Below are 17,981 nucleotides of genomic sequence, written 5' to 3'. Positions count from 1 at the left end.
GTATGTTGCCAATGCCTTAGGACTGCCTGCAATGGTTTCTAAATTTGATATAAAAATGAATAATAGAAACCCACTCTTGATTCAGAAATTGAGAAACAGTAAGATTTTTCATAAGCTTTTCTTCAATGGCTTGCATCTTGCATTCAAAGATTCTATTGGCAGAGAGCCAGTTTGGTCTAGTCAGGTTTGGGCAACAAGCCTCTCAGTCAATTCCTGTCACAATCAAATGGATCAGCGCTAAGCTGATCTAAAAAAAAGTGGACCCTCCACTTGCGTGAAAATGCTAGGAATAAAACAAATTCTGTAGAACTGGTCCATTATTTTACTTTACAAACCTGCATTTTCAGGTGAAACTATATCCAGATAACTCAAATACTGAAACACAAATGCTAAATTACAAATTTAAAAATCAGTCATTTGGACAGTTCAAAATCTGAAAACCAAAGTTTTAATACAGACTACTTCATTTTAACTATACCCAACAGATAGAAAATATCTGGTGTTCAGAAGATACTGGTATTTCAGCATGCTTTCACAGCACTATTGCATGTATACTCCTCCTTTAAAAACCAGATTTTAACCAGTGCATCTTTGATTGATCACATGCCATCAATGCTGACTCCTAGCATCCACAAATATACTTTCAGCTCATCTTAGTAGATTTATAATAGAGGCTAAAAAGAGGAGGGGAAACGATGCAAACATTTCTGCAAAATAATATTAAAGATATAAAAAACTTAAACAATTATCAGATTAAGGAGTGATAAGAAAAATCAATGAAAGTACTTAAATATTTCTGGTAGCAACTATTTTATATGTTTTTATTTAGAAAATTTATATTTATGGTTCCCCAGGCCCGCTGACAGAACCACGTCTTCAGGACCTTCCAAGAGAGTATTAGAGTGGGGGCCAGTCTAATCTCTGGAGGGATGAAATTCCAGAGAGGGAGCCACCATAGAGAAGGCCCTTCTTCTGGGTCCCGCCAGATGTATCTCCTTAGGGGACTGGACCCACAACATTCCTTGCCTCCCTGCTCTAGTGGATCGGGTAGATGTGACAGGCAAGAGACAGTCCCTCAGATAACCTGGTCCCAAGCCACAAAGGGCTTTAAAGGTGACAACCAGCAGCTTGAATTGCACCAGGAAGCATATCTGCAACCAATACAGTTCCCACTGGTGAGGTGATACATGTGCACACTGAGGTCTCCACAAAACCATGTGGGCCGCTGCATTTTGCACCAACTGGAGCTTCTGGATGCTTTTCAGGGGCAGCCTCATGTATAGCGTTTTGCAATAGTCAAGACAGGAAGTGACTAGGGCATGAGTGATCGTGAATCAGCATATAGATGATACTTCAGTCCATGGTGATGGATGATCTCACCCAATGGCTTCATATAGATGTTGAATAGGGGTGGAGAAAATACCGAGCCCTGTCAGCTTTGGAAGCCATATTAGGCTGGAAGCTTCCATGCTGCCACCTTCTCCTGTATGGGAAAGTAGGAGGGGGGATTTTTGTAGAGGGATTAGTTTTAAGACAAGATAGCATTCTTTCTTTCGGTCAAGGTCAGGCTGATCTGGAGGAGTGGTTGGAGTGCTGTCTTGAGATGGGACGAATGGTGATTGGAGCATGTGATCAACTGATGATTGAGGGGTTGGTTTTGGAGGTTTTTGATTTACTGAGGGAAAACCCAGAACTCTCAGATTCAGGCTTTCCCAGATGGGCCAGTATACCTACGCAATTAAAAAGAACTTTGAGAAATGCTCACTTCAGAGTTTTTAATTGGAGAGGGGTTGTTTCTGGAATGCTGACACTCCAAGCACTCCAACTAGGGCATGAGTGATCGTGAATAGGGATTGTTGTCCAGAAAAGGGCATAACTGCACAAACTGTAGTTGCACAAAGGACTTTATGGCCATGACTGCCACCTGCTCTTGGAGCAGGTGTTGAGAGTCCAGGAGAACCCCCAGATTACACAGCCTGACTAGGTGGCTCGGTGGCTAAGACACTGAACTTGTCGATCAGAAGGGTCAGCAGTTCGGCTGTTCGAATCCCTAGTACAGGTCTCCTGAGTCAGCAGTGGGTTGGACTAGATGACCTTCAAGGTCCCTTCCAACTCTGTTACTGTTACCCAGGGTCTGTTTGGGGCAGTGCCACCCCATCCAAGAACAAAGGTGGCAATTCTCCATGGGCCAAAGAACCCCAAACCCAGAGCTACTTGTTCTTACGAAGGTTCAGTTTCAACCCGTTGCTCCCCATCCAGCCTCTAACAGCCTCCAAGCACTGCGAAAGGGAGGTCATGCCATCGCTTAACTCACCACGGGCTGAGACATATAGCTGAATATCATCAGCAAATAGATGATACTTCAGTCCATGGTGATGTTGTGGCTCCGTTACCTGAGCCTGTGTCATCAGCAGGCGAGGACTCCAAGAGTGAAGGAGAGGAGTTGGCAAGGCCTCCCTCTCCAGGACCCTCCTCTCTGGCAATGCCTTCGGTGTCCGCCGAAGGGCAAGAGTTAGGGCCGGGGCCAAGCACGTCCACGCAGCCACAGGTGGACAGTGATGAGGGAAATGAGTCTTGGCTGGATCCTCGGCAGCGTCGCAGATAAGCGTGAAAGAAGAAAAGGCATGCCAGAGATTAAGCTGAGTCACTGGACCATACCCCACAGGGTATAAAAGCGGGTGAGGTGGCCATTCAGACTCTGTGACGGACAAAACGAACTACTATCGAGTCACATTGCATCTTTGGAAACAACATTATCAGCCTTGGATTTATTTTACGAACTGGACAATGCTTGAACTGTGTGTATTTTGTTTATGAGTAAAGTTCTTGGCAAGCAGCTACTGAGTTGCTGCCAAGCTTCTTATCAGAAGAATTGGTTGTCTGCCAGTTTATTTAACCCCCGGCTGTTTGTGTGCGTGTGTGAGACGGGGACAGAACAGGTGATGGATGATCTCACCCAACGGCTTCATATAGATGTTGAATAGGAGCGGAGAAAATACCGAGCCCTATGGGACCCTGCAAAGTAGTGGGCAAGGGCTGGATCCCTCACCTTCTATTGACACCAACTGAAAGCGGCCACAGAGGAAGTGAACCAGGATAGCACAGAGCCCCCCATTCCCAATCCCCAAAGCCGCTCCAGAAGGATACCATGGTTGATGGTATCGAAAGCTGCCAAAAGGTCATAAAGCACGACCAATGCCATTTCTGTCCCATATCCAGGCTTGAATCCTGACTGGTAGGGGTGTAGATAATCCGTTTCGTCCAAAAATCTCTGGAGCTGCCGGGCAACCACCTTCTCAATAACATTCCCCAAAAAGGGAAGACTGGAGACAGGTCAGAAATTATCCAACAGAGTGGAATCCAGCGATGGCTTCTTGAGAAGAAGGTGGACCACAGGCTCTTTAGAGTGCTGAGGCACTCCTGTAGGGAAGCATTAATCACCGCCAGAGTCCTGTCACCTCCTGGGAAGCTTCCACAAGCCAAAAGGGACATGGGTCTAAAACACAGGTGCTTGTGCGCATACACTAGGATCCTATCCACTTCCTCAGGAGCAACAGGGTCAAATCGTTCCCAGCTAACAGGGCAAGGACCTGCCCCAGAGTCCTCCATCAGACCAGCAATCACGCCAGCATCTAACTGGGAACGAAGTCAAGTGATTTTGTCTTCCAGAAAATCCGCAGGTTCCTCAGCACACCCCTTCATGTGTACCTCTGTCTCCTCCTTCCCCAGGAGGAGACAGCTCACCTTCAGCTCTCAAGAAACTCATTGCCACCAGACTGTGATCTGACCATGACAGGGGACCAAAGACAAGTCCAATTCCAGGTCACACAGGCACTGCTCAACAAGAACACCAAATCGGGTATGTAACCACTATTCTTAGTCAGGCCCTGGATAACCTGGGACAGGCCAATAGAAGTCATGATTTCCACAAACTCCAGGGCCACCTCTGACCCCACCCCCAAGGATGGCAGATTGAAGTCCCCTAGAACTATAAGCCTAGGGAACTCCATTGCCAGCCCTGCAGTGAGGTCGAAGAGCCTGCATAGGGAAACTGCCAAGCAGCAGGGAGGCTGGTACAGCAGTAGCAATCCTACCTGATCCCTTAAACCCAACCTAAGAAAAAGAGTCAGAGCCAGGCATTTGTGGAGCCATGCCCCGGGAGACTGCCAGAGATTCTTTGGAACAACAGCCACATCCCCTCCCCAACCCTGAGGGCTAGGCTGGTGCCATGCTTGATAACCTACTGGGCACATTTCTAAGAGAGGAACACCTCCCTCTGTGCCCAGCCAAGTCTGTTATACAAGCCAGATCTTAAACTATCATAATATTCATAAGGGAATATGCCAGATCTGAAATTTCTAGTTTAAATGATTTTATACAATTTATAAAGTGACATTGCAGATTTTTAACTGCAACAGTATAGTTACCGATATTGATATATCAGTAGTCATTTACAGTCTAATATTAAACTTGCTTTCTCTAAAGACATCAAAGTAGCAGCATAATTTCTCCCTTACTGCCAAATCTTTTAACGTATTTATGAGGCTGATGGAGAGTTATACATCCAGCATGAATTAGAACTGGTTTGTTTTGTTTAAAATATTTGGCCCTCTAGTTTAAATACAACTCTGGACAGCTCAAAACAATAAAACACAATAACTGAAAAATTATAAACCATAAAACCATAAATTCAAAAAAACTTTTTAACGTTTTCTAATTCTAGAATTATCTAATTATCCAATTATCTAATCACTATCACAGAGTTTATCATGTTTAAAAATCATGTTCAAAGATAAGCTTCTTGCCAATTACAAGTGGCTAAATCTGTATGAAATGACAAAAATTTTGAACCTATCAGAATTATCCAGAATCATACTGTTTTGTGACTTATAACATGATCAGAGCTTTATCCAATACTTAAGTCTTCAAAGAGCAGATTCTATGTATCTTCTTGATATCTCTGGTTATTTTATGACTTTAATCAGTTACTTAAATATTCTCCAGATATGTTCAATCTTATCTTCTATAAACTAGCCCTTCATTAAAATATGTCAACTTAATACCTTGTCCCTGTTCTTCTAAATATGTTTTACAGCTTACATTCGGAAGCTATTCCCAACGTATTTTTGTTGTTGTTCTTAAATGTATTCACTCCATTGTTTGGTTAAAGGCTGCAGCTGAGGGCTTTTTGCTTGGATAGGTTTTTATTTGCCAAACAAAAGAAAGGTGATTTGGGGAATAGGATAAGTATACTCTTACCAATTTGCCTCCTGCCTTTTCCATCACTGCAACTACTTCATGGTAATCATTTTGTGAGTGAATACACCAACAAAATTGAAATGTGCTCACCATTTAAAACACATGGGAACTCCTGCTTTAAAGCTTTAAATTATTTATGCTCTCTACATCTATTTCTGCTTTTCAATCAAATATATAGCAAAAATAGCATATTTTATCTCATTTTATTTTCTATTATACATGACTTTAGGTGCCATTTATGGCAGATCAATCCAAAATTAATTCTTCTATGTTATGCATTAGTTGCAGTTCTACATTCTAATTGATAATGAAATACTGTAATTTCTTGACAGATTTTATATGCAGTTAACAGCAAAGCAAGGTTCAAATTCATGAAGTGTAAGATATAATAAGCAGCATTTTATTGTTATGAAATGTTTTAATTAAAAAAAATCCAATTCAGGGATACAAGAGTATATTATGACAGTAACTCCACACAGAGCTATTCTTAACTTCCTTGATGTCAACGAAGCCAGTTCACCTACATATACATAGAATTGAAAGTTTTCTATCAGAAATAACCTGATTTAGTATTACTATGCTGATAAAAAAGAGCTCTGATAACTCTGAATACTAATCAGAGTATTACATAATTTTAGTAATTGCAGAACTTGATGGCAAATGTTAACTTGATCGATAACGATAAATAACCATCTTGGCTGCATCTATTTCATGGAAACAGATGACACAACAAAATGCAACTTGCTAATAAGTCCTCTCTGGACAAATTCTTTTATTCATTTCAAAACAAACTGCATCTACTGTTTATTCTAACTAAGGTATGTAACCAAAAATCCAGGATATTTGATGAAGTAACTAGAGTTGACTTTAAAGCGATAGAAAGATTTATACAAAACATTCACATATGTACATAACAGCTATTTTAAAGAAAAAGTGGTTTGAATCTCCTTTTATACTTTACATTAAAAATTATCCTTTCCCTCTTTCACATATGGTTCAGGCAAACATTCAAATTACATAAGTTAGACTTCAAGTTGATAATCTTAATTACATGTGAACTACAAAATGTAAAACTTAAGAAGTGCCAACAAACAAGTTCATTCAAGTACAATATATGTTAAAAATATATATATTTATTTCAAACTTCAGGTGCTTTATCTGATACAGACCATTCATGATTTAAATAAACATGAAAACATCTGAGATAAGAAACAAGAAATGTTTAGATCAGAGACTAGAAATACTTAATTCACTTTTTTTCTAAAAGTCCGCAAGAAATATTTTAAAAAAAGACCTTTCTGCTTTGCTCAATTCTGTTTGGGAAATGGCCTCGAAGAATCACAACTGATATTCCAATTATTGGAGGAAGATGAAGAATGGTCCATATCCATGTTCTGACTATAAGCAGTCAGAAAGCAATTTCCACTTTCCTGCTTTTGACTGGCAGACATAGGGTACGTTGTTCCCAAAAACGTCTGGTGAGTGAGAACGTTAAAATGACTGAATTGAAGAGGCACACTTAATTGTCTATTGTACATCTGAAAGCTGGGAGGAATTTGTTCATCTAAATTAGTTCTCTCCCCTTCAGCACAGCAGGTAGTTGAAACAGGAGTAACTGGCTGAATATCTGGCATGTCAATTTTAGAAGTCTCTTCTGTCAGAGAGTAGTGTTGTTCTTCAGAAGACAGCAGTGCATCACTTTGAGAGTTTTGCCTAGAGTCTGTTCCATGTGGTCCTTTGGTCTCTGTCTGTAAATCTTCCAAATGGGAATCACAGTTTGAGGCATCATTGCAAACTTCTATTTGTGATGCTTCATCCTCTGAATCCAGAGACATGTCCTCCTCATCCTTTTCATCGTTTTCTATAAGAGCTACATTAAGAAGAGAAAAATCCTACTCTATTGAAATGGAAAGTTTATCTAAAAATACTATGCACTACTCACACAGTTTTAGGCTTCAGGTCTCAAAGTCGCATATCATTTAAGGCTGGTCTTCTGTCATTTTTGTTCACTTACTCAACACACATATAACCCTCTTGTGAACGTCCGGATATTCCGATGCTAAAAGCTTCTGCGCAATGTGTTCATGCTTACTGTTGGGAAACCCCAACCTCCAGCTCCAAAGGATTTAATGTCAAAACAGCATCTAGAGTTATACAGTAGGTCAGAATTTTGTATGAAAATTACCCATCACAATTACCGACACTCTCACTCACTGCTTGTTTTCTACACTTCAGCTCTGTCCTCTTTATCCTAACCCTTTTACATTTCACGGAGTTTCTTGAATACCCTATTAGACCAATTTCATATTAAGATGGTATACAACACTACTACTCTCTTTCTTACTTTTACAATGTGTTCTACAGTTTAGAAATATTACATTCTTTACTTATACTGAATCATATATACACTAGATTCCTCATTTCAAGTAATCTAGCTAGCTACATGTGAGATAAATTAAACTATATTATTACCTGTTTGTTTGTCATAACCAGTGGGAGAAGGCAGGCTTTCTTCAGTAACTGAGTTATGGCAGCCAACTAGATTTTTGAAGTTGTGCATAAAGGAACTGACAGTAGTAACCACTATTCCATTATCAGCATAACTTGCAAAGGTTGACACATTCTTTTCTAAGCAAAGAGGGGAAAATGTTGATTATATGATAATAACATTTGTGTGTAGATATATGTAAATATATGTATGAAAATCATAATTATTTTTTACCTGTGAGAAAGACCAAATGCCTCTGCTGAATATTCTGATATTGAAGTTTTATGAGACACTCTAATTCTGGAGTAGTTCGTGTTTGAGAATCGCAGCTATGGTATGCCAGAATCTCAACCATGTGTTTCTTTTGATAAGCACTCAGAAGTGCTAGCAAGTTCATGGCATTTTTATTTGTTCTGTTGGAAGAAAAACAATGTATGATCTGCATTTATATAATATAAGCATTGCAGACAAAATTACCAAGCCGATTTCTAATTTTCTACAGAAAAAGCAAAAATTAAGACCATAGACATTGTTTAAAACAAATGCAGGCTATTAAATGAAAGCATGGTTTTGAAGTATAAAAAAAAAAAACAAAAAAAAACTTGTTATTATTGTTATGTTAACTCTTAACTACCTTAAGAGGGGTTTTAAAATTAAAATAGAAAATAATGTTCTCACAATAATTGGGAAATGGTAGGCAAAAAAGAACTTTAACAAATATAAAGAATGATTGATATAGCTACAACCAGACCAATTTCAAATTATCTTTTTTTAATACAGTAATTCTTGCATACCTAATACATACCTTACAAGCTCCTTTAATTTTTTCTGTATTTTACAGTGGATTTTCCATTGCCACTTTTCATCTGGAGTACTCAACTCTTCAAGGAACTTCAGGAACTCATTAAGTTTATCTAATTTTGAAAACAGAATGTAAACCCTAGCTTATAGTTCTTAAAATAGGAATTAGATAAATTTGTACAAGATACACACCACAATGCTTCACCACAGCTTTTATTAGTAGCATGTCGCTAGAACAACTCCAGGAGAAAATTACTGACTTCAAGTAAAAATCATGATAGGAAACATGACTTTCATTTGTAAATGTTAATCTTAATTTTTAAAAATCAATTAAATGTATGAGTCTTCCCATTATGTTAAGTTTAGTTGTGAGTTTTACTGTCTCAGTAAGCTAATTTTACAAATGTTACAAAGAAATTCAAAAGCAAATGAAGTATTAAAAATTATAGCCAAATGATTTTATTAGATATTTTATGCAAATTAAATTTCCCCTGTAAAAATATTTGATTAGAATATAGCAATTGTTTAAATGCTACTCAAGTTTATTGAACTGGCAAATTCCAATTTCCTATATTAAGGTTCAAGTACACAGAAGCATTTTATCGCTTTGTGGAAGATACTATAAATAATAAAGTATTTTAAAAAAGATTAATAACATTCCCAAATATTTGTTTTCTTCTTTCCCTGTTTCTCTGCATCCACCTTTCATGCTAAATTTTCATAACAGCATAGTATTACCAGTGTTAGCTCTAATACAAAATTGTGATTAATATAAATCAGTATGTGATGAGCATGAGTCTCTTAATAACTGCAATAGTTATTACTGATCTACATTTAAGTACAAGACACTACAGCTAATTACAGGTAGTCCTCGACTTACGACTATTTGTTTAAGGACTGTTCAAAGTTACAACCGCACTGAAAAGGTGACTTATGATCTATCTTCAAAGTTATGACCATCACAACACTCTCTCTGTCATAGAATCACAATTCAGACACTTAGCAACCAGCTCACATATGATAGTTGCAGCATCCTATGGTGGCAATTTGCAACCTTTCCAGGTGGTTTCTGACAAGCAAAGTCAACGGGAAGAGTGGGATTCACTTAATGATTATGGTAATAGTCAGGCTGGGTCACATGATGACTCAATAACTCATTTAACAACCAAAATTCCAGTCCCAATTTTGGTTGGTGGTCAAGGACTACCTATAACGTCATAAGAATAAGTAAATGATGGACCCAAGGAATCAGGGACATTTCAACTGAGCAACAATAAAAAATAAAGAGGAAATATCTGTGGATTGAGGACATTTATTTCTTATTCTGAACAACACTTCCACATGAATTGTTTTACAAAAAAATTCAATTGCTGAACAGTATTATCTCTACTAGTGAAGTAACGTAAGAATTTTTTGCCCTAAAGAACAGGATTTTACAGCATTATTTTATAACATAAAATTCTCAAAGGGTTAGAATAAAGCAAAAAATAGAAGCCCAATTACAAACTCCTGTTTCACTATATAAGCCCTAAGATATATTAGGAACAGGATCTATTAGGAAATAATTTGTGGAGTCTGCCCTAAGCTTTAATGAACATGAGCCTTACCAACACTGACAGATTCCGGGTTGAGAACAGATTCATCAGATACAATGAAGCCACCAGAAACGAACAAGTCATTGTAAGTACGATTTTTCACATCATCCAAACTTTCAACACCAGCAAAACTGACACATGGGAGTCTCTTCAAAGATACTAAACATGGTATCTATTTAAAGAAAGCAAATAGAAAGAATTAGACACCGGTACGATAAAATAAATTAGTTAAAATTAGACACTTCGTTAACAATAGCATTCCTTATTTATATTAATATCTTGCATTGATAAGTGTATGGCTTACTAGTCTCCTTAGGTTTTTAAGGATATATATAAAATAACAAAGAGTGTGTGCATAAAACAGAAAAAAAAATTGATCTCCACATGTGCCATTTACTGTTCTTATCTTCACCCAACCATTTCTGCCCTAGAAAATTATGTTTTATATGAGGGGGGGGGGGGAGAAAAATCAATACTTTCAGTCCATTTTATAGACCAAATTGTCCAAATTGAACATTTCAGTTTTGCCACAAATACCCAAAACCAGCTGTTCCTCACATAGAACATTCAATCATAATATATATTACACATTACGAAAGCCACTGCAGTGTGCTTAAGTGCATTTCATTTACCTTATGAATTAGATGAGCAATATCTTCATTTTGAATAATTACAAGTAATTTATCCAGCTCGGCTCTTCTTCTCAAGAACTGCTCAGGATGGCACTCTGTATTACCTAATTTAGCAAGATACTCCTAAACCAAGTACAGAAAATGTTAAAGTAATACAATTAACGTTAAACCTAAAAGGAACAATTAGAGATAAACATTCAAAAATGAAACTAAACAAAGTTAGCTACAATACAGTATTTTTTCACTATCTTTGAAAAACCTGTTTTAATACACATTATTATTTTAAACATTATTATTTTAAACTAAATTTTCCAGCCTATTGCTTGCCTTGCAGCATGAAAGCTAACAATACAAAGCAGTTCAGGTGTTGGACAAAGACTAGGGAGATCAGTTTTATAAATCTTCCTTTAGTCATAGAAATTCACTGTGTGAGTTTGACCATTGCTCACTCTTAGTTCACCCTACCTCAGAGACTTGCTGCTATGAGAATAAAAAGGAGAAGCTTAAGTTCTTGGAGAAAGATGGGATAAAATTCTAACAAATGCCACATTAAAATATGGCACATGCTTAGTGTGTGTCAACAAAATATCCTTTCATTATTTAAAACATCTGTACAGAAAGACAGATTTTTAAACTTCCTATTTGCTTTAAGTAAGTACTATATACCTACTATACTTTACTGAAAGGATGGGAATTCTAAAATCTGTGGCCCATGCTTTTTTCTTTCTTTCTCTTGTGTTATTTTCACCCCAGCAAACTATCAATTTGCAGATTTCCTGTCAATTTTTAAAACATATGGAAAAATAGCTATTATCTATCAGCATGACTTCATTAAAATACTCATGCAAAAACATAAATCTGGCTTACCCATGTACAATTCCTACAATTTTCTAAAACATGCACAGAACTGACATACACTCATGTATAAAGCTTACCTTTATTTCTTTGCAAAGCAAACTTTCTTGTTCTTCGTGAATGTAGAATTTCACTGTATTTTTTCGTACATCTTCAATAATTTTGAAAATGCTGTCAAACACTTCAGGTCTTAATTGGCTAATAAAACCGGCCAGAGCAGGTTGCTTTGAAATATCTGGTTTATCTACAGGCTTTGAGATCTTCTCTGATTTTGGCAAACTATCAACAGGAGATCCTTTTGGCTCAGCTGTTAACTTTTCCTCTATGTTAGCATTCACCGGCTTGTGTTCTTTTTCTTGTTCTTTTTCTATATCCAAAACTACTGACTGATTCTGCTCATTAATGGCTGCATCTCCCTCTACACTGCTACATGGTGGCTCTGAAAGATGTTCTTCTAAATCATTTGAGGAAGACACAGGCTCCTCCAGGGCCAAATTCAATCCACTGCTCGTAACAGAATTATCGCCTGGTCCAGCGCTTCGAGTAAGGGATGCATTCTGGGCACCATATGAACATGATGAAACAACACTGTTGAGCTTTTCACTTAGTCTTTCTACATATTTATGGACAGCAATATCTGAGGCTTCTAAACATATGAATTCAGAAAGTCTCATAATCCTTTCCTGGGCTGAAAAGACAGGTTTTGATGTTCCACTGACATAAGCAATATTCTTCTCCTGCAAGGTTTCCTGAATCTTGTTGGTAAAGATGTTATACTCTTCTAATATGGCTGTTTCTATTATTCCACTTACTGAATGTTTACTTGACACAAAATTATTTGTTTCATATTCACATTGTTCTTCGGATTTCACCTCTTGACTTGTGTGTATTTTATCTTCTATTCCTTCTTTCGGCAGGTCTGAAAAGGCACAGTATGCAAATTCATAATCAGAACTTCTTGGCCTGTTTATAATGCGAGGATCTTGTTCACAAGCATCCTTTGGTACTGAATAAGCAAACAATTCATCTGGAGACTTCAAGCCTATACAAGAAAAGTTGGTAAATTACCTCTAAAGAATATGCACTGAATAAGTATATTGTCAACATTAATGTATTCTGAATGTCACTTTAATTGATAAATATTGTAAAAACCATTCATTATTATAAGCATATGTCAATATGTCAATATATTACCCAAAACATAGATGTTGAGACATAAGGAACAGCATGTTGGCTTGCAAAGTAGTCTCTGGATGACAGATTTTTCACATAAAATATTGCAATATTTCAAAAATATTGTTTGAAATAAAACTGGATGTTTGTGCTTTTGGCTCACCAGCCAAATCTGCAAAAGTGATCAGTGCTATTGATGCCACTAAATAATATGCATTCAGCATAGGTATGTTCAGGAGAGGCAGCAGAGTCAATGCTTTCTCTACTAAAACCACTATATGAAAGCCTTGATTGATATATAAATGTATTTATATGAATGTATTATGTATAAAATACATAAAAATATAAAACTCTCAGATGCTGAATTAAAGATTTCAGGATATTGCAATGTGGCCTATCCCAATAGTAGCACTTAATAGTAAAAAGCAGTAAGTTTACATGGAAAAATAAAGACTATTAAACTTCATTAAACCTAATATGACATAGTACAAACACACATGCTGCATAAGCATTCAAATGGAATTTTCCATTAAGATGCTTCCTGATGCTTTCATCAAGTTAATTTTTGCACATGTAAATGGTTTTTTGGTATTTCAACAAATTTTCCTTCAACTTTATGATCATTAATTTAACAGATCATGAGAAGAATCTATTTCAAAACCAAAAGTTCTTATAAAATTTCCAGTGACAAATTTATACATAATGTATTTCCAGTAGCCAGTACAGGTAGTCCTCAGCAAATTGACCTCAACATGACATAAGTAGTTCAACAAGTTAGTGCAAAGTGATGTATCAACAGACACAGACATCCAGAAGCATACACAAAAACATTGCAAACTTCACATATATACAAATAATGGCATAATGAATCTGGACTGCCAGTAACTGATCAGTTAAGGTAAATTGGATTAATGGCAGATAACTTAAAAGAAAATGTCATCCTAGAACAGGGGTGTCAAACTGTATTTCTTCAAGGACCGGATCAGCATTGTAATTCTCCTCTGCAGGTGGGGGGGGATGGGGGGGGAGATGGGATGGATGCCTCCTGCAGGTTTTCCAGGCCGGCCCTGCAGATTTAAGCAACCTGCGGGCTGGATCTGGCCCACAGGCCTTGAGTTTGACACGCCCCTGTCCTAGAGTGTGGGTGCTATCAATAAAACAATTCTTAAGCTTGGAATCTTACAAATTAAACATAAATGTTTATTACAGTAAAATTCTTATGAACATCTACACTTTGAGCATTATGTACAATTCCAAACAGAATACTGTATCTGAAGAAAGATATTGTAGATAAGGGGTCCCCAACCTCAGGGTTGCGAATCAATACTGATCTGTGGTCTGTTGGGAACTGGGCCGTGGAAGTGTTAGGCGAGTGCATGAAGCTTCATTTGCACATGCACGGGATCTAAGTTGCATGCGCAAACCCATCCCCTCCCCGCTGCCACCACTAGCACTGCCAGTCCATGGAGCCAAAAAGGGTAGGGACCACTGTTGTAGAGCTCAAAATGGTGCTAAGAAAAGCATTAAAAAGATCAGATAGATCTGATGATGATAATAACTCTTATACAAGTAAGACTACAGCAGTTTTTGGAGCAGAAGTAAGTAGAAAGCAAGAAACGGCTAGATATCCATATGAGGATCAAAATAAAATTCTCTCCATTCTTCATAAACTTGTAACTTGTTTTAGTTCTCACTTAACATTGGTGACTTAGCCACCATTTCTTAGAGCTACTTATGCACACACAACAACGTTTACATGATCACATTTTGAGCATTTGGTAACCAGCTCACATTTACAGATGCTAGCAGTTGCCAGTTTGCCAGTTTCCTGAGTTTATTTCTGGTTTCCAGCAAAAAGTGCCCATTGAGTATACTGTATTTGTTTAATGACGATGGTGTTCACTTAACAATCGCCAAAAAAAGGTCATAAAATCAGGCAGGGACATGTGGTGACCTCCTTCCAAACATAATTCCAGTTTCAATTACAGTTGTAAATCAAGGAATACCTGTAGTTGATATTTTTAAATGCCGAGAGTTTCAGGACAGATAAAAAGGAAGTATTTCTTTATTCAAGCATAATTAAACTGCAACTCACTGTCACAGTTGGTGATGGCCACCAATGTAAAAGGGAACTAAATGTATTAATGTAGAATCAGACTATCAATTGGCCACTAATCTTGAAGGATGCTTACTATCTCCAGGAGCATTGGTAGCATAACTTAATATCAGATGTTGGGAAACAAGAGAGGAAGCAATTGCCTTCTTCTCCTTGTTTGGGAGGCTCTTTAAATACACTGTTTGGCCACTGTGTGACTGACTGACCAAAGAAAGAAGCTCTGACCCAATCCAGGGGGAAATTTCTATAGCTCATGCCTGAACTTCAGAAGGGAATTAAACGAAAGTCAATGTATTATGAAATTTGGAAATTCCACAAAATGTTGCTAAAAATATGGTTTTAAATGAATTATATATTTATATTATGTCAGCATTACATATATAATTTAATAAGATCATGAGACTCTAGACTCTTCAGATTTGAGACTCTAGAAGAGAGTGCAGAGAAGAACAACGAAGATGATTAAGGAATGAAGGCTAAAACATAGAAAGAACAGTTGTTGAAACTGTGTATATCTAGTTTAATGAAAAGAAGGACTGGGGTGACATGATAAGAGTGTTCCAGTATCTCAGGGGTTGCCATAAAAAAGAGGGAGTCAATGTATGCTCCAAAGCACCTGAAGGCAGGACAAGAAACAATGGATGGAAACTAATCAAGGAGAGAACCAACTTAGAATTAAGGGGAAATTTCCTGACGGTTAGAACAATTACTCAGTGGAACAACTTGCCTCCAGAAATTGTGAATGCTTCAACACTGGAAGTTTTTAAGAGGAGATTACATAACTATTTCTCTGAAATGGCATAGGGTTTCCTGCCAGAGAAGGGACCTGGACTAGAAGACCTCTAAGGTCCCAGTTATTCTATTCTGTTATGAAACTATTTTCTACACATTTATACTTTATGATTAACATGATCTAATATATAGAAAGCAAAATGATTTCAGGCAAATTTTCAAATTTAATAGAATTAATGTTCAAAATTTTAATAAAATTAAGGGATCCCTTAAATTATATGCTAGTTTATTAGTACAAGCTCCTAATTGTGATAGCATAGTAAGAACCAAATTCTAGTGTTTTATTTATTTATTTATTTATTTATTTATTTATTTATTTATTTATTAGTTCGATTTATATGCCACCCTTCTCCGGAGACTCAGGGCGGCTTACAATGCATTAAGCAATAGCCTCCATACTTTTGTATATACCTGCTTAGTAGGGCTTTTTGGCTGCCCCTAAGCGGTGTTCTATTTTATACAAAGTCAGCTTATTGCCCCCACAAATCGGGTCCTCATTTTACCTACCTCGAAAGGATGGAAGGCTGAGTTAACCTTGAGCCTGGTGAGAATTGAACTTGCAGTAATTGCAGGCCGCTGGCAGCTAAGTGCTACTTTAACAGCAACAGTTTAGTCTGCTGCGCCACTAGGCTCGTGTTGAGGATGAATATAAATGTAAAATATTCAAATACACATCTAAATAAAAATTATCTTATTTCCAAATGCCACAAATATATGAATATCAGTGACAAAGTATTGTTACTTCAGCTAAGTAAAAATTGCTTCTTCCCCAAATGCAAGCAGGTAAGAAACATCAATATTTTATTTCTTCCCATATTATGACTAAAAACATAGGAGTTTTTTTGGAAAAAGAAATGTTTCCCAAGTGACAGTAACAAACTGTCAAGTATTTATTTACCAATGCGATAAGAAGGGGACGGTGCAGTGGCTTAGTGATTAAGACACTAAATTTGTCGGCTGGAAAGACCGAGCACCATGCAATGGGGTGAGCTTCCATCCTCGCCCTAACTCCTGCTAACCTTGCAGTTCAAAATCAGACAAATGCGAGCAGATAAATAGGTACCACTTTGGTGGGAAGGTAACAGCACTATGACATCATGCTGGCCACATGACCGCGGAAATGTCTTTCGACAGTTCTGGCTCAATGGCCTTGAAACAGAGATGAGCATCCCCCCCCATAGTCAGCAATGACTAGTGGAGTAAAGTCTGCAGGGACTCCTTTACCTCAATAAGAAACAGGCCAGTCTGTCACCTGGGTTTGCAAGATTACTTCCTTAAGCAGATTTCTAGAAATCTATCCACATGCAAATATCAGAAACAACTCTACAAAATTAAACAGGTGAGAACAATGTGAAACCCTCCCACGTTTTTTTTTTTTGGAAAAATAAAAAACATGAATTATTTATTTTAGAATAGCATTTAAAATACATTTACGTATCTCTATCGATATATACTAAAGCCCTTTGCAATCCCCACATAACCTCCAAAAACTATGCAATTACAAATACTTTTTTTAGACCATTGCAACTCCTACGATGAAGAGACATGCCACAAGTGCAAGAATGAGTGTGGGTATTTTAAGTGGGCTGCATTTCTCAAGTTTCAAATTCCGAATATACTTGCTTCAGTGGATTAATTTCCCCAATTATGTGTAAAACTGGTTGGTTGGTTTTCAGTCTTCCGAAAATTTAATGGCTTCTGTTTCAGCTACCTGGATAGCAATGGACATATGCAGTGAAGACCATCCTTCTCACCTGTTTGGTTATCTCCAAGCTTTCTCAGTTGATCCTCAGGAACTCTTCCTACCCCTCCTGAGGGAGAGCAGCAGTTAGCAAGTTTAGAGTTTCTCAATATATATAAAGTACATCCTTTCATACTTTTTTGTTCTATAAACCAATTTAAATAGACATTAGCTCATATCAGAGAATATAAAAGTAATATTATTAATTTCAAGTATCTTTGGATCTCGTGGAATTGTGTTTTCATTCAATATTTTAATTCCAGAATTGATTATATCTATAAACACTGCAAGAACCAGCAGGCTAGAAATTCCTGTGTTAAATCATTTCTGGTGTACTAGAGGCTTGAGCTCCCCAACCATGCTACTGCTGCTTCCATACCCATATTACTTCAATAATTTCACATTTTTCATTGAAAAGATAGTTTTCATTTAGTCCATAAAAAAAATATGGAAATTACCACTAAAAGCAAGTAGATCCAGAAATAGCATAATACAATGCAGTTAAGTTTTATCTCTTAGTAGCAATATA

The 17,981-nt window shown here is 37.2% G+C and overlaps 1 protein-coding gene across 3 annotated transcripts in view; it reads right to left on the bottom strand.

Moving 5' to 3' along the window:
- Positions 1-6,004: 6,004 nt before the first annotated feature.
- Positions 6,005-17,981, bottom strand: part of TASOR (transcription activation suppressor) — a 47,742-nt gene continuing 35,765 nt past the window's right edge. The window contains exons 17-24 of one of the 3 annotated variants that reach the window (XM_070936963.1): positions 17,466-17,522; positions 11,711-12,672; positions 10,776-10,898; positions 10,156-10,315; positions 8,553-8,661; positions 7,982-8,160; positions 7,732-7,887; positions 6,005-7,129 (exon numbers count right to left, since the gene is read on the bottom strand). In XM_070936963.1, the coding sequence (XP_070793064.1) occupies positions 6,567-7,129; positions 7,732-7,887; positions 7,982-8,160; positions 8,553-8,661; positions 10,156-10,315; positions 10,776-10,898; positions 11,711-12,672; positions 17,466-17,522 (2,309 nt within the window). In that variant the 3' untranslated portion in view covers positions 6,005-6,566. Of the gene's footprint in view, positions 7,404-7,731; positions 7,888-7,981; positions 8,161-8,552; positions 8,662-10,155; positions 10,316-10,775; positions 10,899-11,710; positions 12,673-17,465; positions 17,523-17,981 lie in introns of all 3 variants that reach the window. The other 2 variants (XM_070936965.1, XM_070936964.1) reach the window with 2 other exon arrangements.

This window comes from Pituophis catenifer, unplaced genomic scaffold, assembly GCF_029215685.1.
Source record: "Pituophis catenifer annectens isolate HBS135680 unplaced genomic scaffold, rPitCat1.0.hap2 SCAF_2, whole genome shotgun sequence".
Classification (NCBI taxonomy): domain Eukaryota; kingdom Metazoa; phylum Chordata; class Lepidosauria; order Squamata; family Colubridae; genus Pituophis; species Pituophis catenifer.
Note: the sequence above shows the minus strand (reverse complement) of the source record. Positions and strands in the feature narration are given on the sequence as shown.